This window comes from Chiloscyllium plagiosum, chromosome 1 (assembly GCF_004010195.1).
Source record: "Chiloscyllium plagiosum isolate BGI_BamShark_2017 chromosome 1, ASM401019v2, whole genome shotgun sequence".
NCBI lineage: Eukaryota > Metazoa > Chordata > Chondrichthyes > Orectolobiformes > Hemiscylliidae > Chiloscyllium > Chiloscyllium plagiosum.
The window spans coordinates 37,432,210-37,454,238 of record NC_057710.1 but is presented as its reverse complement, the minus strand read 5'-3'; the positions used below and the strand labels follow the sequence as shown (position 1 = coordinate 37,454,238).

Genomic DNA, 22,029 nt, shown 5'->3' with positions numbered 1-22,029 from the left:
TCTTGTGGCTATTGTGTTTCTGTAGCCAAATTTCGGGTCAATGGTAACCCCAAAGATGTTGATAGCCGGGGGGAATTCAGTGATGGTAATACCATTGAATTTCAAGGAGCAGAGGTTAGATTGTTTCTTATTGGAAATGGTAATGGTCTGGCATTTTTGCAATGCAAATGTTACTTGCCACTAGTCAGCCCAACCTTGGATATTGTCCAGATCTTGTTCCATTTGAACATGGACTGTTTCAGTATCAGAGGTGTCCCAAATGGTGCTGAACATTGTGCAACCATTGGTGAATATCCCCACTTATGACCTTATGATGGAGGGAAGGCCATTGATGAAGCAACTGAAGATGGTTGGACCTAGGAAACTATCCTGAGGAACTCCTGCAGAGATGACCTGGACTGACCTCCTCCAACCAGAACCACCTTCCTGTGTGCCAGGTATGATTCCAAGCAGTGGAAAGTTTGCCCCCGATACCTATTTATTCCGGTTTTGCTAGGACTCCTGAGGCCACATTTGGTCAATGTGGCCTGCAGTCAAAAGTTGTTAGAATTTGAATTAAATAAAAAACCTGGGATTAAGATTCTAGTCACGTCCATGAAAACACTGCTGAATATTGGAAAAAGCCAATTGGTTCACTAATATTGTTTAGGAGGGAAATCTGCCATTCGTACCTGGTCTGGCTTACATGTGGCTACAGACCGACAACAATGTGGTTGAATCTCTTCTGCCCTCAGGGCAATTAGGGATGGGTAATAAATACTGACCAGTGATGTTTACATCCCATGCATGAATACAAAAAAAGTTCTCACCTCACCCCTGAAATTCAGCTCTTTTGTCCATATTTGAACCAAAGCTGTAATGAGGTCAGGAGCTGAGTGGCCCTGGCAGAACCCAGGGTGTCACTGAGCAGGTTATTGCTAAGCAAGCAATGCTTGATAGCACTGTTGATGACGCCTTCCATCACTTTACTGATGAGCAAGAGTAGACTGATGGGGCGGTAATTGGCCGGGTTGGATTTATCCTGCTTTTTATGTAGGACATGCCTTGGTAATTTTCCACATTGTCGGGTAATTGCCAGTACTGGAGGAACTTGGCTAGGGCATGGCAAGTTCTGGAGCACAAGTCTTCAGTACTATTAGTACTATTAGTACTGAAGTGGTATGTTTTTCCTCTCTTTGAATAAAAAATGTATTTACCAAACTTTTTTTTCATCAAAGCAGAGCCTCTTTAAGTAGAATATAATTATACCAGCAGGAGGAAAGTAAGTCAAGTCGTTGATTAGAGTATGAAAAAAACTTAAGAAATTTACAGAGTGGAATATTACTGGGGAGGGGATGTATTGTTCACACCACAACCTCGGCTTGGTGTTACAAACTGTAAAAAAGGCTGCTGCTTGCCTTTCAGTGATAACCCACTGGGGTCTGCCTAAATGAGAGAATTGTGAGACCATCATCCCATGGAGAAAGAAATCCTGACCCCAACAACTTCGGTCTAATCTGATTGGCTGGCAGTTGAATATTACTAGCAGTGCCAGCATTCACTGGGTGCCAAGTGGTTCTAAGGAAGTATAAAATGGGGCGAACATCTTTGGGGCAGATGGGTCCAATTGGCACCAGGCACTACCTCCAAAAGGAGGTAAGCTTCATGTTTTGCTGCTCTAGCTGAGATGGTAAGGCAGAGGGATGAGTTCCTTCAGTCTGCCTTCCCTAGCCATATAGAGTCAAACTCCAGTGTTTGTCTGTTTCTTTCTTCACATGATTCAGTATCTATGTATGTATATAAAGGTATTTTTATCAATAAAGTATATTTTTGAAATAAAGAAAACAGTATTATTATGAGGGCAGTGAAACCCTGCTCCCAAAGGCCTCAAATGGCCCTGGGCAAGAGAACTGGTCAATGTCTTAGTCAAACACCATATAACTGGGAGATGATTTGGTATTGGGTGGGGGTTGCAGTGGCCTATCCCCTCCCACTCTATTTTACATCATATTCCTCCCTCCCACCACAAACTGCAAATATATTGGTGCTGGGGTTGAGATGTGGTTGCATGTTGATTAACAGCATATACAGAATTACCTTTCCTGCCCCGCTGTATCCCATAGTTGGAGATGGATTCTAAAAGGTTTGTCTGTTTTACCATTCACTCCTCCAACATGGTGCTCCTAAACAAAAGAATGCAATTTTATTAGTGATACTGCCTGTAAGTGGTGGATTAATATTATCAGATTTATTAGTTCCATTCCTTACAGATTTCACAGTAAAGAGGCAATGTTACTGTCGCAGTGAGTTCCTTTTGACTACTTTTACATTTACATTGAAAAACTGGGTATACACTGTAGACCCAGAAAAACATTCTGGGTTCTTGATTGCACCCAGACCCCACACATTAGATACTCCCCCCCCCACCTGAAAAAAACACACACACAGACACACACACACCTACATATAGACACACTCAGACACACACACACACTCTCACCCACACATACACACGCACACGGATACACACACTTGCCCACCACATCGACACACACGTACACACACACTCTGACACACCCACACATTTACCCACACACAGAGACAGACAGGCGTGTACACACACACACACACACACACACACACCTTGTTCATATGGTTGTCCAGCTTGGTTCATTTCCAGTCCCATCCCCACTGGCAAATTGTCTAGGGATGCCTCTTTTGAACATACAGCTTGTCAGACATGAGCTAATAAGACATGACCAAGATGGTTCAGTCTTCTAGCTATATGATTAAGTTCATGACATCTTGATAAAAATGCCCAGCAGATTACAGAAACAAATCAAATCAATTCCCATTCTTTTATGATAGAGTAATTTGAAGAACTTTCTCTGCCTTAAAAGATATTTTTTTAAAATAAATTGGAAACACTGGAAACATTGGAACGCAGGGTTTTATATTTCTATCATGCTTCAAGTGGCTCGACACCATCTATTTCTGTAGCACTTCATCCACCAGTTTAAACACTCACTCTCCCACCACCAGTGTGCAGTATCTACAAGGTGTAGCAACTCGGTAAATCTCCTTCAACTGCACCATCCAAACCACCATAAAACTCTACACCTACAAGGACAACGGTGGCAAATGTATAAGAATACCAGCACCTGCAATTTCTCCTCCAAGCCATATACCATCCTACAAAAAAGAATTTCAAGTCATAAATTTTTCATTGAGAAGATGATGACCAGCTTGGGCTGGATTTTCAATATTGAGAGACAAGATGGGACATAGTTTCAATAGAAAATATCCTTCACTCTCCCCTTTATTTAATGTTAACCAATACATTTTGAGGTGTTATGTTTGATGATAGCTATCCTCAGGTTTCTTTACAGTATCATTGTGATCTGTTATTTTGGTTCTCCACGATAGACTGTCTCCTATGGGAAGTTATAGACAGTTTGCACTGGTAGGAATGTTGGTCAGAAGTTACACAAGCCAGAGGGATTCAATGCCCGGCTGGTTGGTTGCCAGTTTAGAAATTCCCAACATTCACTAAATTATTGTTGATACACAGAATCCCTCAGGGAGCCACTGCCTTCTAGCTTTTGAACACAAAGGAAAGTCAACGTCGAAGGATCTTCACTGGTTCAAACATGTCAAAATAAAAACATGTTCTACCAGGTCATAGAGGAAGTTTAAGCTCAAAAAACTGAATGGGCAAAGAGTAAAGAAGCATCTTCCATTAGAATATTATCCTTCCTTCATGTTTCCTGTGGAAAACAAAGTTGTAGTTAAATACTTAATTAAAGTTCACTGTGGATCTAAACCTGGCACAGTCAAGGACACTGATGAAGAGTCATCTAGACTCATGGAAGCTGTCTGACCTGCTGTGATCTCCAGCATTTGTTTTTTCAGCACAGATTCCAGCATCTTCAGTAATTTGCTCCTACATTGTGTTTAATCGACTGCCATGCCTCTTCGAGGAATGTCTACCCTGAAGAGGTTTTGCTCTTCCCTCCAGCAGGAATCCATGTCATCTCTTTTACCGTGTACATCTTTGTTGCACAGGTCCGATTAAGGGTCATCTAGACTCGAACCGTTAGCATGCTCTCTCTCCATGGATGCTACCTGAGCTGCTGTGATCTCCAGCATTTGTTGCTTACCATCAAAGGCACTGCCTGATTTGAATGGGATGCATTGTGGTTAAATTCTTCACATGTGGCATCAAGATTATGCACATCCCACATCAGGGTTAGGATACAGTCAAATGTAACAATACATCATCTCAATGGGGAGGAGTGTTTGAGACGGAAAGGCATCTCACTTAGTATCAATTTATTATACTTATCCTTTCATGGGATGTGGGCATTGTTGGTTGGCAAGCATTCCTTGCCTAAAACTAATTATCTTTAAGGAGATAGTGGTGAGCAACCTTCTTGAATCCTTGTACTTTATCTGATAGGTATATCCACAGTGCTACTTGGAAGGAAGCTCCAGGATTTTGATCGAGCAATAAGGAAGGATTGGGATATCATTCCAAATCAAGACAGCATGTGATTTGGAGGGAAAGTAACAAGTGATGGTGTTCCACGCATCTGCTGACTTTCACCTTCTAAGTGGAAGAAATTTAGAAGGAGGAACCTACCAGAGAATGTTTGATGACTTACTACTATACACCTAGTTGATGTTACACTCTGTTGCTATGATGTGTTGATGTTGAAAGGAGTGAATATTGATGCTGGTGATATGTTACCAATCAAGTAGGCTTCTTACAATAATATACAATAACACAATACAATGCAGCCCATCAAGCCTGCACCAAATCCTAATTCTATTTAAACCTGCTACATATTGCCCATATGTGGTTTCTATCCCTCTGTTCGCCTCCCATTCATCTATATATCAAGATATGCCTTAACTTGTCTGCTTCCACCACCTCCACTGGTAATACATTCCATGCATCCACCCTCTGAAAAAAAACCTTTCCCTGCCCTTCTTCCCTAAATTTTCCCCCTCTCACCTTAAATCTGTACCCTCTTGTAGTTGACCTTTCCACCCTGGGGAAAAGCCTCTGAGTATCCACTTTATCTATGCCTCTCATAACCTTGTAGACATCTATCAGTTTGCCCCCCTCAATCTTTCCAGTCATCCTAGAATTTTGTTCGAGCTGCATTCATCCAGACAAGTGGAGGGTTTCTGATCACACTGTGCTTTGTGCCTTCTAGTTGATGTAGAGGTTTTGGGGAGTGAGGAGTTGTGTCATTTACTTCAGATTTCTCAGTCTCTCACATGCTCTTGCAGCCATACTACTTATATGTTTGATGCAGTTCAGTTTTTGGTCAATACTGAGCTTAAGGCTATTGACACTGAGGGATTCAAAGTGAATGGTTTTTCCTTGATGGAGATGGTCATTGACTAGCAACTGTGTGATGCAAATGTTACTTGCCACTTATCAGCCCAAACCTGGTTTCTATAGCTTCAATCATAAGAGCATTGATATATTAACTTAATTCTCTGATTAATTTAATCTTTCATTATACAAATCACCTCAGAGATCCCACTTGGCCAGAAAGTACTTTGCAATAAGTGGAAACCGACAATATCTTAACAATGATATCTGCCATTTGAAAACTGTGACATTTCCCCACAGAACATTCAAATAATGGACAGAAAATTACTTTTACAAGTACACTTTTGAAGCAAATTTAATTTTGTGTAAGACTTTTCCTCTTTAGATTTAATTCCCTACAGTGTGGAAAGAGGCCCTTCAGCCCAACAAGTCTGCACCGACCCTCCGAAGAGTAACCCACCCCTCCCTCTGACTAATGCACCTAACACTATGGACAATTTAGCATAGCCAATTCACCTAGCCTGCACATCTTTGGAATGTGGGAGGAAACCAGAGTATCCGGAGGAAACCCACACAGACGTGGGGAGAATGTGCAAACTCCACACAGACAGTCGCCCAAGGCTGGAATCGAACCTGGGGCCCTGGCACTGTGAGGCAGCAGTGCTAACCACTGAGCCACCTTGCTGCTCCTAGTTTATCGCTGGGAATTAGGTTTCAGCTAGAATGGTTAAAACAATAGGAAAGTACTCACCAGTCTCTTTTCTCGAAAATCAATTCCCACTGTAGTAACAAACTTGGGGTTGAACTTATTCTCTGTGTATCTGTACAGAAACGTGGTCTTACCAACTCCTGAGTCTCCAAGAGCCAGGAGCTTGATCAGATAATCATAGTCCCCATCAGTCATAGTGCTATTCACGCTGATGCTGTAAAAAAGTTCAAAAAGAGCAGAACATGAGAATCAAAATCCTACAAGAGACCACCTTCACTCTTTAACTGCAATCTTTATTGTTGGTGACAAAGAAATATCTACGTTTCAAATGGTTCCAAACATACAGAACACCTGGGTACTCTAAGCAGCTACTGAGTTTTAATCAAAGTATTTATTAATGTACATGTAAATCTCAAGAGTCCTGCAGTCTCCTTATATTTTTATCCCTGTAAAGTAGAAATGCATCTTACTTTAAGAACCAAATCTGGTTTTTAACTATAACTTCTTAGAGATGCCAAGTTTGAAACACTTCCAAAGCTTTCCATGATGACTTCCTATGTCTACATTTCTAATGGAAACTATCTGATAAATCTCACATACGATTAGAGCTTCTCACTGCTGAAGGTGCTGCAGTGTATTGCTTCAGTCATCTTCTGGCACTCCAGCTTTTTTTTGCAATTAATTTGCTAAATTCTGTGCTTTTCCATCCCAAGTAGGAATTATGGATGAACTACAATTCCATCTGTCTGCCCTGGTTCAGTTAGCCCTGGCCCACTGACCCTACTATGTTATAGAATACATTCCTGCATTCAAGTCAAATGCCTGATTCAATTTCCATCCAATGTGATATTTCAGTGTTGAGGAATATTGAGCTGGGTTTAATCTGGGAATTGGATGCTCATGTGTTTCAGTGGTAGTGTCCCTGTAACTTATCCAGGAGTTCTGGTTCAAGTTTCACTTGCTGCAAAGGTATGTGATAACATCTCTAAGACATTTGATTCTGAAATATCTACAAACCAAACTTCCAACCTAAACACATCCTATCAGAAATGTGAAGCTCAAATCAGAGCATTATATTAGAGTCCTAATGTGCACAGAGGTTAAATATTAAAAACTCAAAGAACTGCGGATGCTGTAAATCATAAACCAAAACAGAAATTGTGAAAAAAAGCTCAACAGATCTAGCAGCATCTATGGAGAGAAATCAGAGTTAATGTTTAAGGTCAAGTGACCCTTCCTCAGAATTCAGTTGAACTTAAACTGTGTCAGTTTTCGTGTCAGGAACTGAATTCAAGCAATTCACAATAAAACTTAAAGGGGCACTGATGGTCAAATATGTGACTTATATGAAGGGGCGAGCATTTATTGGTGGTTCCAGTTGTCAGGTGACAAAGTAACAAAGCAGAGACGAACAGATAAAATCAAGGCTGCAACTTAACAGTGCAACTACATCCCATCAGTACTTGGTTCCATTTCACATTGCAATCCTTAATCACCCCTTTCCATCCAACCTGTCCCCACTTCCCTTCATCATTCTTTCCCCTTATTAATCTTATGGAGCCTGGGCCAACCTCCTCCGCCCATGACATCCACATCCCTTTAACAGCAAATATACCTGACCCCAGACAAACACTAGTCTTATGGTTTAGCAGTGCCTGCCTGCAGATTTGAAGCATTGTGCCTGTATCACAGTTTCTGTTAGCACATGGTATAAATTCTGGGGTGAGTTTCCACTGGGAACAATCCCACTTGCCATCCTCACCTGACGTAAAGGCTGCTGATTCCCAATTTTCCATATCTCTTAAAGTTTTTAAATAGAAATTCATGTCTTGTCTCTCTTCACTTACACCTCATTGTAGAAGCATTTTAAAATGCCTCAATTGTCTGAGAAGCATTAATTAAGAAATCATTAAAGACCATGTCACACCATTAGCAAGGGATAACTTCATGCATGGCACCCCTGGAAACCTGTACCTTGCTAAAATTGGATTGTGTTGCTATCCAAGTGTAGTAGATGACATTATCTGACCTTGTCAAAATTCTGAGGCAATATGCCCATCATCTCACAGATGGAGGGTTGTCAACCATGTTGATTTGGAAAACTAAATGAGCATATATGAAAAGCATTGAATTTCAACTGTTTAAAATTATACATGCAGCCTTGACATAGGATTCTTGAGAGTTGACGTTGGTTGTACAAGTACAGTTCCTTTTCTGTGAGGAGTGTCACAATGTTGATACTCCCAATCACTATGTCTCATAAAGTTTATTTCCTATATCTAAAACTGAGTGTTTGTGCAAGTGATAAGTTCAAAGCTGATGATCGGCCTTTCACAGCTCCAATTAATGGGTATGTGGATCATGAACATAAACTTCCATTAAGATTTACTTTGACTAAAGTAAGCTACGTATTTACACATGTCTAATGAACATTTCTCTACTAAACAGTAAGGATATTTCTACAAATGTAATAGATTGAGTGCACTGACAAAAAGCAGATTACTACATTCATTTTTTACTGCTGAATGTACAGTTATTTTTCAAAAAGACACTTTAACTAATGTGTTATTTGTTTTCAAATTGTTGAGTCACTTCCATCTTTCTGTGAGAAATAGAGAATGTATCGAGTTTACAGAGGTTTCTGAAAATGTACCTAGAAGTCAGTCACGACTTTGGGGTGGCACGGTGGCACAGTGGTCAGCACTGCTGCTTCACAGCACCAGAGACCCGGGTTCAATTCCCGACTCAGGCGACTGACTGTGTGGAGTTTGCACATTCTCCCCGTGTCTGCGTGGGTTTCCTCCGGGTGCTCCGGTTTCCTCCCACAGTCCAAAGATGTGCAGGTTAGGTGAATTGGCCATGCTAAATTGCCCGTAGTGTTAGGTAAAGGGGTAAATTAGGGGAATGGGTGGGTTGCGCTTTGGTGGGTCGGTGTGGACTTGTTGGGCCGAAGGACCTGTTTCCACACTGTAAGTAATCTAATCTAATTTAATGGTCTCCAAGAGTAAACAGAATGTTATATTCCATAAAGCAGAAAGGTAAATTAAAGCCTTTCTCCTTTCCCAGTAGGTTTTGTACCACACAGTGAAAAGATATATTTCATTTCACGAAATCCAACAAAATGAACAGACCTTAATTTACTCATCTGAATTAGTCACAGGAGCAGGGACTTGGACTTTCAAGCTTTCACATTCCTGATGAAGGGCTTATGCCTGAAACATTGACTCTCCTGCTCCTTGGATGCTGCCTGACCTGCTCTGCTTTTGCAGCACCACACTTTTCGACTCTTATAAGACAACCTGCCCATTCCAGATAATGACTACATGTACAACACAGAAAGTGTTAAACTCAGGAATGATGAATTCTTTTGAAAAGACAGGTTTTGCAATCTCTCTACCCAATAGTAGCAGAGAAATATAATGTCGATTACACAATGTATACAAGTGTAAATGAAAAAATAATTCATGAGCAATAGGAAGGATGTAATTACAACATAAACTGACCATTTGACCTAACATGTTCAGGCCAGTGCTAATGTTCCAGACAAACATCTTCTGTTGTTACTTGATTTACCCTACCAACATAATCTGTTATTAATTGTCCTTAACTGTGCTTATCGAGCTTCACTTTAAATGCATCTATGTTATTGGTTAAAATTCATTCATTGGTATTACTGCCTTGGCCAGTACTAATTGCCCTTCTTAATCGACTTTGAGAGAGAATGGTAAACTGCTTTCTTGAATTGCTGAAATCCTTAGGGTTTAGGGATGCCACAATGCTGTTCGGGAGGGAGTTCAAATAAATTAAACCAGTGACAGTGAAGGAACAATGACATAATTCCAGGTCAGGACAGTGTTGTGCTTTAAGGAGAATTTGCAAGTCATGATATCCCAATGTATTTGCTGCCCTTATTCTCGAGGTTATAGAGTTCTTGGGTGCTCCCAAGCAGCCTGGTTGCGGAGTGAATTTTGAAAGTGGTACACACTGGTGCCACTGGTGCACAGTGGCAAAGGAAGGGAATACTGGAGGTGATGGATGGGTGCCAATTATGCAGCTATGTTGCTCTTGATGGTGTTGGGCCCCTTGCATATTTTTAGAACTACACAGTTCCAGGAAGGTGAATAGTATTTTATCACCCTCCTGGTTTGTGCATTGTTAGATGGGGAATAAGCATTGCAGAAGCAGGAGGTGAGTTACTTATCACAGAATTCTTATACCTCTTGTCACCAGAGTAGTTATATGGGCTAGGTCCAGTTCAGCTTCTGGTCAGTGGTCAGCTCTACGATATTGACAGTGATTCATTAATGGTGACATCATTGAATGTTAAGGCAAACGGTTGGATTCTGTCTTGTTGGAGATGATCATTGGCTGACGTGTTTTTTTCATTCACTCATACAACATGGGATGTTACCAGCTGGCCAGCATTTATTGTCCATCCCTAGTTATCCCCTGAAAAGGTTGTGGTGAATTATCTTTTTGAACTGCTGCATTCCATATGTGGTACATAGACCCAAAATGTTTTTAGGGAAGGTATTCCAGGATTTCCTCCCAATGACACTGAAGCAACGGCAATATGTTTCCAAGTCAGGATGCTAAATGGTTTGGAGGAAAACTTGCAGGTGGTGGCAACCTCATCTATCAGCTGTTTTTTGTCTTTGAGATGGTAGTGATCCTGGGTTTGGAAGGTGCTTTCTGAGGATCTCCGGCAATTTTTTGCAGTGCTTCTTTAGATAGTACATGTTGCTGCTACTGAGCATTAATGGTGGAGGGAGTGAATGTTCGTGGATATAGTTGTGTGGTATCTATGTTTTCTGCTTTAGCTACATCTTGCTTGAACAGGTTCCACATTCTAACCACTTACTGCATAAACAGGCTTCTCTTAAATGGATTATTAGCTGACTATCTTATATTTATTGTCCATAATCCTGGTCTTGCTTGCATCCAAAACTTCATTTTTTTTTTCCATGATCAATCCCTTTAAAAATCTTAAAGATAGCTGTCAGGCCATCCTCTATCTTCTGTTTCCTGGACAAAGCAGCCTGTTTAATCTTTCCACGTAGGTACAACTTCTCATTTTTGGAATCATTCTGGCAAAATATTTTTCTCTCGTGTCTCTATATCCTTTTCACACAAGTAATAATAAGCGTTACTAATAGTTCCAGTGTCCCCAATGTTCAGTGTAAGGACTCACCCAGTAACAAGTAACATTAACTTCACTTAAGTGCCAATGTAGTCACTAACTTGCACAACTCAGCCAGTTCTTCCTGACCTTTGGTCACCTTCCCATCATTAAATCCCTCCTCAGGTCAGAAAATGAATGGATACCCCATAACAAAACTGCTGCTATAAAAGAGGAGGCTACATGTTATGTGATGATGTCTCTCTTTCTGACCTTTCAATGCCTCGCTACCATCCACAAGGATCTAGTCAACAGAGAGATGGAAAACCCTTTATTTCCTTGAATTGATTCAACTATGATTTATTTCAACATCATCCAAGACAGAGTATTGCAGCCATTGTTTGCTTGGTATTGCAGCCATTGTTGGAGATGATCATTCCTGGGCATCTGTGATCTGAAAGCTATTTGCCACTTCCAGCCCAAGCCTGGATATTGTCGACGTCTTGATGTAATTGAATACAAACTGCTTCAGAATCTGTGGAATCACAACTGGTGCTGAACATTGTGCAGCCATCCCCACTTCTGACCTTAGGTTGATGAAGCAGCTGAAGATGATTAGGCCTAGGACACTACTCCAAACTACTTGTACTGAGATGTTCTGGAGCTGAGAGGACTGACCTCTAACAGCCATTACTGTCTCCCTTTCTTTTCCCACTAATTCCCATTGACTCCCAATACCACAGCTGCTTGATGCCACACATGATCAAATGTGACCTTGTCAATAAGGGCCAACACTGTCACTTCCCCTCAGGGAGTTCTATTCTTCTCCAAGATTAAATTAAGGCCAGTGTTCCTGATGGAAATGAAACTGAGCATCAGTGGGCAGATTATTGTTGAGCGAGTCCTGTTTGATCCCTAACATCACTTTACTTATGATGATGGAGCAGTAATTGACCAGGTTGGATTTGCCCTGCTTTCTGTGTACAGGACGTTCCTGGAAAAATTCTACATTTTTGGGTATTCGCCAGTTTTGTTGTTGTACTGGCGAGGGATATGGCAATTTCTGCAGCGTATGTCTGCTAACCAGATTCCTGACACATATTTAAGCAAAGTCTACTGACAATGGAAGCAACTTGAAATAAATTCACTGAGCTGATGCCTGGAATGAAGGAGTTGACTTAATCTGGTTAGGCCTTTATTCATTAGTGTTTAGAGGAATGAGAGGTGATCTTATTGAAACATGCAAGGTTCTGTGGGGACTTGACAGAGTAACTGTTGAGATGATGTTTCCCCTCAGGGGATATTCTCAAGCTGGGAGACATAGTTTCAGTGTAGGGGGACACTCATTTAAAACTGAGATGCAAAGGAATTTCTTCTCCCAGATGTTTGGGAATCTCTGAATTTTCCACTCCAGTGAGTTGTGGAAGCTGGATCACTGAAATTAATTTAAGAAAATGCAGATAGACTTTTAAAAAAACTGCACATTTGAGAGCTATGAGAAGCTGACATGAACGAGGAGTTGAGGCATGGGATAGTTGGCCATGATCTTATAGAATAGTGGAGTAAATTTGAGGGGTGACTGTCTTGTTACTGCTCCCTTTCCTTACATTCTTATGAAGATGCTGCATAGATGGAAATTGTTTTTGATGCAATTCCATTGAGATGATGTGGCACAGACAATGAGCAATGGCACTCAAACAAACCTAGTCTGCAAGCAAAACCCCACTCGTTCAAACTAGTTTACTTAAATTAAACAAGTTAAAATTGCTCCTAAGCTAAGAGTTAATTATTGAATTAGAAAGAGTATAAGTTATTACCCATGCTTTTCTACTCATGTAATGTAAAACAGATCATCATTATTATGAAAGTTACACAGAGAACTGAAAAATGAAGCATGGCCACTGAATAATTCATGTTATCAGAAACTGATGAAAATGAACCTGTGTTCTAAAGTAATCCTTCAAAAAAAAATGGCATGCAAAATCAGTAAGTGAGTAATCTATCACTAAAGAATGCATTTTAACCAAAGGAGATCTCAATATCAGAGTGCTTTAGAAACCTCATCCTTTCAAAATAAAGATGATCTTATTTCTCTGATCCATGTGGAAAGACTGAAGGGGATTGGACTATGATGGTAGATACCTTAATTTTTTCAATAGCTTCCCATCAGGATCAGGTCAATTGCTATACAGGAATTCCTATAGAAGAGGATCTTCTGGTGTGGGGCTGAGAGCGCTAGTGATAATGAAGGATCATGATCAAAAGATTCTGACTGTAGCTGAAGTGAGAAGCAGGTAATGGTGGGGGAAGAGTTTACCATCAATTTGTTGGGCCTATAGTAAGCGCTACGACAACAGTCCTGTAAAGGTCCTGGGGAACGGTTCAATGATTTTTACTTTCTTCCTGCTGCATTGTTTCCTGAGGTTAAATAAGACCAGCTAACTGTGGTGAAAATTCAGTAACTGTTAAAATGACAGCAGACATCTTTATTAAAATGTACAGCTGACCAATCTTCCTCCTGCTTCTTTTAGAATCAACAATGTGTTAGTCAATCATGAGTAACTAAGTACCCATTTTCAAAGAACTAGAGACTGTAAAAATAAACAGCCTTAATGTTTTTGCACAGCAGTTAAACTGAAGGTGATGGCTCAGAGGGTATTAATGCCCTCCAGTCCCTCTGGTATCCACTGCTCAAGTAAGGACTCAAGCATACCAGAAATCACCCTGCTCCCTCTTCAGAGATACCAAACGAGGACATAGTTGTGGAAGAGAGACAGGCAAACACCCCTTTCACCACTCACTACCTGGACTTCTTATTGGCTTCTTGGTCAAACTCAGTAGCAGTCCCATGGTAAAGTCCTCTGATCCACCTTCTTTAAAATCTAGGCTGGTGAACTATCACCATCCTGTCAGTAACAAGAAAATACTCAGAGCATCTAAATTATCATAAATTGTAACTGCTTCAACAGAATTGTTGGATTTAACTCAGTCTTGCACCATATTTCCAAATTTTCTTCGAAACAGTGGCTATTGGAACACAACCCAAAAGTATTATTTACTGAATAAGGGCCCAGAGCCTAATACAAAAATAAGAGCAAACTGATCATGCTCACAATCGTTAAGTTACAAACATAAAAATCAGGATGTTGTTATCTGAGCTGCTCATACCAATATCTTATCATCACCCTCATAACTGAAATGTATAGGAGGGCATGAACTTGTCATAGATGGGACACTAAAAAAATGAAATGTCAGAGCTTGCCTGTCTGTTCTACCTTATAACAACATGATACTCCTCGATTACTGATAAGCAACCACTAACTACTAGAAATTAACATTTACAAGTATGGAATTTTTTTCATTAAGCTTTTAAATATTGATGGACGCTTAAATGTTTCATTTGTTTTTTCTCATAGAATACCTAAGTGTGGAAGGTCATTCAGCCCATCAAGTCCACACTGACTCGACTCACACCCTCACCCCCCCCCCCAACCTATAACTCTGCATTTCCTATGACTAATCCACTTGGCCTGCAAATCCCTGGACACTATGGGACAATTTCCATTGCTAATCCACATAACCTGTCCATTTTTGGACTATGGGACGAAACTGGAGCACCCAGAGCAAACCCATGCAGACATGAAGGGTTTGAAAGCTCCACACAGACAGATGCCCAAGGGTGAAATCAAACCTGGGTCCTTGGTACTGTGAGGCAGCAGTGCTAACCACTGAGCTACTGCACCACCAACATTATCTCCTTTCTTTTTATCTAATTTCTCTTTCTCTCTCATAATGTTGCTTTCTGCACATGATTTGCCATTGAATTAAATATCTAACTCAGTCTGGTTCAGACTCTGCTGTGCTTAGTATTGATTCCTCACTGTTTGGTTTTACATGGAGGATATACAGTTATTCACCCAGGTCCAAAATCCCTTGAAGAGGGAGCTGTACTAAATAGCTATTGAATAATAGGTAGAAAGCTCCATCTGAAGTCCCTGCACATGTTTGTTCCAAGCTGAAAAGCCCTTGCCACAAATTATGAAATGTACTGAAATAAAAACATATGCAGAATGGGAAAGTCTGTAGGGGTCAATTATAAAAACACAACCGAACAAATAAGGAGCAAGACTGATTATGTTTCTTTTCAACAGCAAAATACTGAGGATACTCGAAATCTGAGGTAAAAATAGGAAATGCTAGAAATACTCAGCAAATAGGGGACTGAAGCAGAGCTAACACTTCCGGTCAATGACCTTTTACATGGTTTTTTCTGAAACATTTTCAGCCATCCTGCAGTCATGCCAGACGCTAATTAAATGCAGGACGCTTTTGTTTTCCCATGGATCTACAAAAAGTTCCACTAAAGATTAGAATCTTGCTCCTAGTCAAGTATCACCTTTCAAAACTGATTTTGAACACAGGCCCCTTAGAAAATGAATCTGGGAAGATGGGTTTGGGGAACAAGAAAAGTTATGCTGATATTTTGTATTGGTCATTAAGGTGAAAGATAGTTCGAACCACCCATTAACATAAAGAATATGGAGGAGGAACTAAGTGCCATCACCATCACTAGAGACAAATTAACAGGACTAAACGCAGGTAAGTCCCCTTGACACTGGTTTGCAGGCGAGGATCCTAACAAAGGTAGCTACAGAGAGTCTCAACCAGAGTGTATATGGGGGAACCAGTAAATGTGTTGTATTTGGAATTCCAGAGGCATTCGACAGGCCACCACACAAAAGGTTAAGTCATAAGTACCCACCGTGTTGGAGGTATTACATTGGCATGTACAGAGAATTGGCTCATGGGCAGGAAACAGCAAGTGGGGATAGTGGGTTCTTTTTCAGGTTAATGAACTGTGACTAGTGGGTTCCACGGGGCTCAGTGCTGGGACTGCAACTATTTACAATATACATTAATGACTTGGAGGAAGGAAGTGAATGCATTGTAGCCAAATTTGCAGATGACACAAAAATAGGTGGAAAAGCAGGTTTTGCGAGGGATACAAACAGTGTATAGAGAAATATTGATAGGTCGGTGATGTTGGTAAATGGAGTATAATTTGGGAAAATGGAAAGTTTTTTCACTTTGGAAGGGAGAACAAAAAACACAATACTACTTAAAGGGAGAGAAACTGCAGAAAGCTGCAACACAAAGGGACTTATGGGTGTTTGTGCACAAAACACAGAAAGCTAGCACACAGGTAATCAGGAAGGCTAATGGAATGTTGGTCCTCATTTCAAGAGAGTTGGAGTATAAGAGTAGGGAAGTCTTAACACAACTATACAAAATGCTGGTGAGACCATACCTGGAGGAATTTGAGCAATTTTGGTCCCCTTATTTAAGTAAAGATATTTTGTTCAGAGAAGTTTCACTCATATGATCTCTGGAAATGCAGGGATTGTCTTCTGAGAAAAGGCTAAACAGACTGGAACTGTACTCACCGCGATTTAGAAGAACGAGAGATGATTCATTGACACGTTTAGGACTCTTAAGGGATTTGACAGAGTAAATGCTGAAAGGATATTTCCCCTTATGGGAGTGTCCAGAGGACATAGTCTCAGAGTAAAGGGGCCCCAATTTAGGGCTGAGATGAGGAGAAATTTCTTCTCTCAGAAAGTTGAGAGTTTTTGGAACTCCTTGCCACAGAGAGCTGTAGTATCACCTTCATCTCCTCCCCCACTCACTTATTGTACTCTATGCTACTTTCTCCCCACCCCCACCCTCCTCTAGCTTATCTCTCCACGCTTCAGGCTCTCTGCCTTTATTCCTGATGAAGGGCTTTTGCCCGAAACGTCGATTTTGCTGCTCGTCAGATGCTGCCTGAATTGCTGTGCTCTTCCAGCACCACTGATCCAGAATCTGGTTTCCAGCATCTGCAGTCATTGTTTTTACCCCATGGAGCATTCACTGCCCAAGGTCATGACTTATGGCCAATCAGAGAAGGAACAAGACCTATCACCTTCATCTCCTCCCCCACTCACCCATTGTACTCTATGCTACTTTCTCCCCACCCCCACCCTCCTCTAGCTTATCTCTCCACACTTCAGGCTCTCTGCCTTTATTCCTGATGAAGGGCTTTTGCCCGAAACGTCGATTTTGCTGCTCGTCGGATGCTGCTTGAATTGCTGTGCTCTTCCAGCACCACTGATCCAGAATTTTAAATCAAAGACACAATCTGATCTTTATGTAACTGAAACTAGGAATTCCAAACTGTGCTGCGATCATGCTGATCATTATCAACAAAACAGACAGGGCATATGAAACCTGAACAACTTGACATGGTTTCAATTGTGTTACATTAATAAAGTACCATTGGGAGTTTTATAAGAACAGTATGTTTTCTGGGAATGTATCTTTTTAGCTTGTAAGAGATTGAGGGACTGAATTAGAAACACAGGAACTAGAGGATAGATGCAGGAGTTGGCTATTCAGCCCTTCGAGCCTGCACCACCATTCAATGCGATCATGGCTGATAATGCAATCACAGTACTCCTTTCCCGCTTTCTCTCCATACCCCTTGATCCCTTTAGCTGCAAGGGCCATGTCCAGCTTCTTCCTGAATAAATCTAATAAACTGGCCCCAACAGCTTCCTGTGGAAGAGAATTCCACAGGTTCACAACTCTGAATAAAGAAATTCTTCCTCTTCTCAGTCCTGATTCTTAGACTGTGACCCTAAATCTGGACTCCCCAGACATCAGGAATATGTTTCCTGCATCTAGCTTGTCCAGTCCTATCAGGATTTTATATGTTTCTGTGAGATTCAACCCCCTCATTCTTCTAAATTCCAGTGAGTACAAGCCCAGTCGATCCAGTCTTTCCTCATATGTCAGTCCTGCCATCCCGGGAATCAGTCTGCTGAACCTTCGCTGGACTCCCTCAATAGCAAGAATATCCTTTCTCAGACTAGGAGACCAAGACAGTGCTCAAGATGTGCTGTGAGGAGGGTCCGAAGAGGCTTACTAAAAAAAATTGCCTACTTCTGCTCCTCATTCTTATGTTCTTATATTTTAGGACTGCAGTTTGTAAGTTAGGGTAAATGAAGGTCAGGTGACTTGTTCTGCAGTTTACCTGCTGGTTAACTGGGCCGTTTGGTTGTTAAGAGATCAAGGAAGACTCTGATTATTTTACTGAGAGGAAGGTATGAGGTATTTCCACCTTGTGCCAATTATCACAATATCTGAATATGACATAAGCAGACTCCAATGCCTCCAAAGTTCCCCAAAGATGTTATAGGGATCAAGTGTTAAACAGTGTTCCTATAAGCTATCAATTTACTTCTAAGATGAAAGGGAACCCAGATCAAAACAAACTAATTGGCATTTTACTTAGATACAAAGGTATTTCCTGTTGACATGGGAATGGATGTAAAGGAAACCACTTTTGAGATTAGGTTACAGGTTTCCTATAAACTATGAGAAATGCATTTAGAAAGTAGTTGGCAGTTCTGTCTTGTGTAGTTTGTAGCCACCTCTGCATTGTACAGCAAAAGATAGAAGCTGTCAGAACTGAGCCAAGAAAGGGCTGATTCTATCATTCGCCACACGGAATGTGGATGAGTGCTCACCGTCAGATTTAAAACTGAGTTTTTGCAGAAGGAATCTCTAGTGTAACACTCACAGCAAAAAGTAGTTATTGTAATGAGAAGCAGTGCCATCAGGAGTTGAGAATCTTTTTTATACTGTTTCCTAGACCGTGAACTGCCTTCTCCAGTGACAACATAACATATACCAGTAGTTTTTCCATCATGTTAAAATTTTAAATGGAGAATCTCATTTCCATCATTTAATGTACAAGTTATCTCCAAAAATATAATGTTTAGTCAAAGCATATATTAGTCATTTGTCATAGTAGAAGTTTCAAAAATGATGGGTTTTTTTTCCAATTGTTAATTGGCAGCTTGGATTTTTGATTAAAATGTGTTAGTTTTTGTGGAGGTCATAGCAAATACTATTAAGTTACAGATTAAATAGCTGAGGAGTATGTTAAATACAAGTTAGAAAATCCTAAAATATAACACAAGTTGTGAATCATATTATTTAAGCATCTGAGTTCACACAACTGAACAGATATGGAGTTTAAGGTCAGGGATTGCCTGGAGCACAGATTTGTGCTATCTGTATTTCTACTTTGGACTTTGCCCCTGCTGCTGATACTCCTCATTACCTTTCAATATGACTATGCCACTGCAGTTCTGTCTGCTCTCTCGTATTCTACCTTCTGTAAATCTGAACCAGTTAAAACTCTGCAACACTAACGCACCAAGACCCATTCATCCAAAATCCCTGTGACCTACTTTGACTTTCAATCAGGGAACATCTTGATTTTAAGACTTACATCCTTTTAAATCCCTTCATGGTTTCACCATCTCTATTTCTGTAATCTCCTACTGCTTGTTCAGGGTATTTGTGTGCTATATTTCTGATCTCATCAACATTCCCAGTTTTAAACTCTCAATCATTGGTGTTGATGGTTTCAACTCTCTCAGCCACTATCTGCATTATGCTCCTTAAACCTCCCTTACCCTCATCTAGCTTTTCTACTTTCTTATATCTTTTTAAAATTATACTTCATGAAAGGGATAGAATGCAAACAAATTCAATCCAACTCAATTTTACAATCCTCAATTTGTAGTTTTCACACTGAAACAGCAATGGCTAGTTTGGACAGGGGTTAGAAAGAGCTCATGTTCAGTGATATAGTGACCTGAAAGTTTGGTTGATTGACTGGGGCGAGTCTTCCTGCTCCTCCCAGCCCATCGGGAGTGCCACATAACGTCTTTTGGAGTGGAATGCTATTGTCTCACTTTTACTGCTTGACTTCCCGAATCTGAGAAATCAATACAGAAACTGTTAAATTTACAACATTATAAATCACACAACACCAGGCTATAGTCCAACAGGTTTATTTGGAAGCACTAGCTTTCGGAGCGCTGCTCCTGCATTAGCTAACTAGCAACGTCTCTTCATAAGTAAACCCTCCAGTCCAGGCAGCATCCTGGTAAACTTCCTCTGAACCCTCTCCAAAGCATCCACATCTTTCCTATAATAGGGCGACCAGAACTGGATACAGTATTCCAAGTGCGGTCTAACCAAAGTTTTATAGAGCTGCAACAAGATCTCACGACTCTTAAACTCAATCCCCCTGTTAATGAAAGCCAAAACACCATATGCTTTCTTAACAACCCTGTCCATTTGGGTGGCTATTTTACATCCATTCCCATGAGAGTAGGATCATAAGGCACAGAAATTATATAAAAGATCATAGTGTCATGCAACTGATTTGAAATATTGAACAAACCTAAATTGCTACTAAGTCTTTCAACTTTTAGAATGGTTTGCAGGTATTATTCAGTAATATGTAAATCCCAGAACTTTCTTTCAAGTCACATTCCTGAGATAACTTAAGATTTTATGAAAAAAGGTGACATCTCAGTTCAGACAATGCATTAAAGGTATGAGGTTAGAGTCTGTCTGTATTCAAACTTGAGTCACACTGGTTCTATTTCCAAAGTAGGAATTTATAAAATGTCACATGGATTGGCTGCCTGCAGATTGTGCGCTGTTTTGAACAAAGTAGAATGTATCAGCAAATACAATTCTGCAAATGCAAATTTATCCTATAGACTTATATGTGTGTGTGTGTGTCTGCATGTGAGGGAAACAGAGAGTGTGTATGTGTGTGCGTGTGTATGTGTGTGCGTGTGTATGGGAGAGGGTGTGAGTGGGTGCATGTGAGTGTGTGTGTGAGTACCCACACACACACACTCTGACACACATGCACACCCAGACACACACATACTCACTCTCTCTCTCATACACACACAAACACACACTTGCAAACCCGTGTGCCAAGAAAATGTTTTATTAAAGCAAGTCTAAAAACTTGCATAAACTCAAAAATGCAGTGACTATGTAAATATTTAAGCATCAGTGGTCTCATTAGAGTGGAGCATATGTCAAAACGCTTTATGATGCAAAACTACAAATAACATAGAACATAAAACATAGAACAGTACAGCACAGAACCGGCCCTTTAGCCCACGATGTTGTGCCGACCATTGATCCTCATGTATGCACCCTCAAATTTCTGTGACCATATGCATGTCCAGCAGTCTCTTAAATGTCCCCAATGACCTTGCTTCCACGACTGCTGCTGGCAACGCTCTCACAAATCTCTGTGTAAAGAACCCGCCTCTGACATCCCCTCTATACTTTCCACAAACCAGCTTAAAACTATGACCCCTCGTGTTAGCCACTTCTGCCCTGGGAAATAGTCTCTGGCTATCGACTCTATCTATGCCTCTCATTATCTTGTATACCTCAATTAGATACCCTCTCCTCCTCCTTTTCTCCAATGAAAAAAGTCCGAGCTCAGTCAACGTCTCTTCATAAGTAAGCCCTCCAGTCCAGGCAGCATCCTGGTAAACCTCCTCTGAACCCTCTCCAAAGCATCCACATCTTTCCTATAATAGGGCGACCAGAACTGGACGCAGTATTCCAAGTGCGGTCTAACCAAAGTTTTATAGAGCTGCAACAAGATCTCACGACTCTTAAACTCAATCCCCCTGTTAATGAAAGCCAAAACACCATATGCTTTCTTAACAACCCTGTCCACTTGGGTGGCCATTTTAAGGGATCTATGTACCTGCACACCAAGATCCCTCTGTTCCTCCACACTACCAAGAATCCTATCCTTAATCCTGTACCCAGCATTCAAATTTGACCTTCCAACATGCATCACCTCGCATTTATCCAGGTTGAACTCCATCTGCCACCTCTCAGCCCATCTCTGCATCCTGTCAATGTCCCGCTGCAGCCTACAACAGCCCTCTATACAGTCAACCTCCAACCTTTGTGTCGCCTGCAAACTTG

At 40.8% G+C, this 22,029-nt stretch overlaps 1 protein-coding gene across 2 annotated transcripts in view; it reads right to left on the bottom strand.

Moving 5' to 3' along the window:
- Window positions 1-22,029, bottom strand: part of rab27b (RAB27B, member RAS oncogene family) — a 137,766-nt gene that overhangs the window by 21,417 nt on the left and 94,320 nt on the right. For both annotated transcript variants that reach the window (XM_043721496.1, XM_043721577.1), the window contains exons 2-3: window positions 6,078-6,249; window positions 2,077-2,162 (exon numbers count right to left, since the gene is read on the bottom strand). In XM_043721496.1, the coding sequence (XP_043577431.1) occupies window positions 2,077-2,162; window positions 6,078-6,230 (239 nt within the window). In that variant the 5' untranslated portion in view covers window positions 6,231-6,249. The remainder of the gene's footprint in view (window positions 1-2,076; window positions 2,163-6,077; window positions 6,250-22,029) is intronic.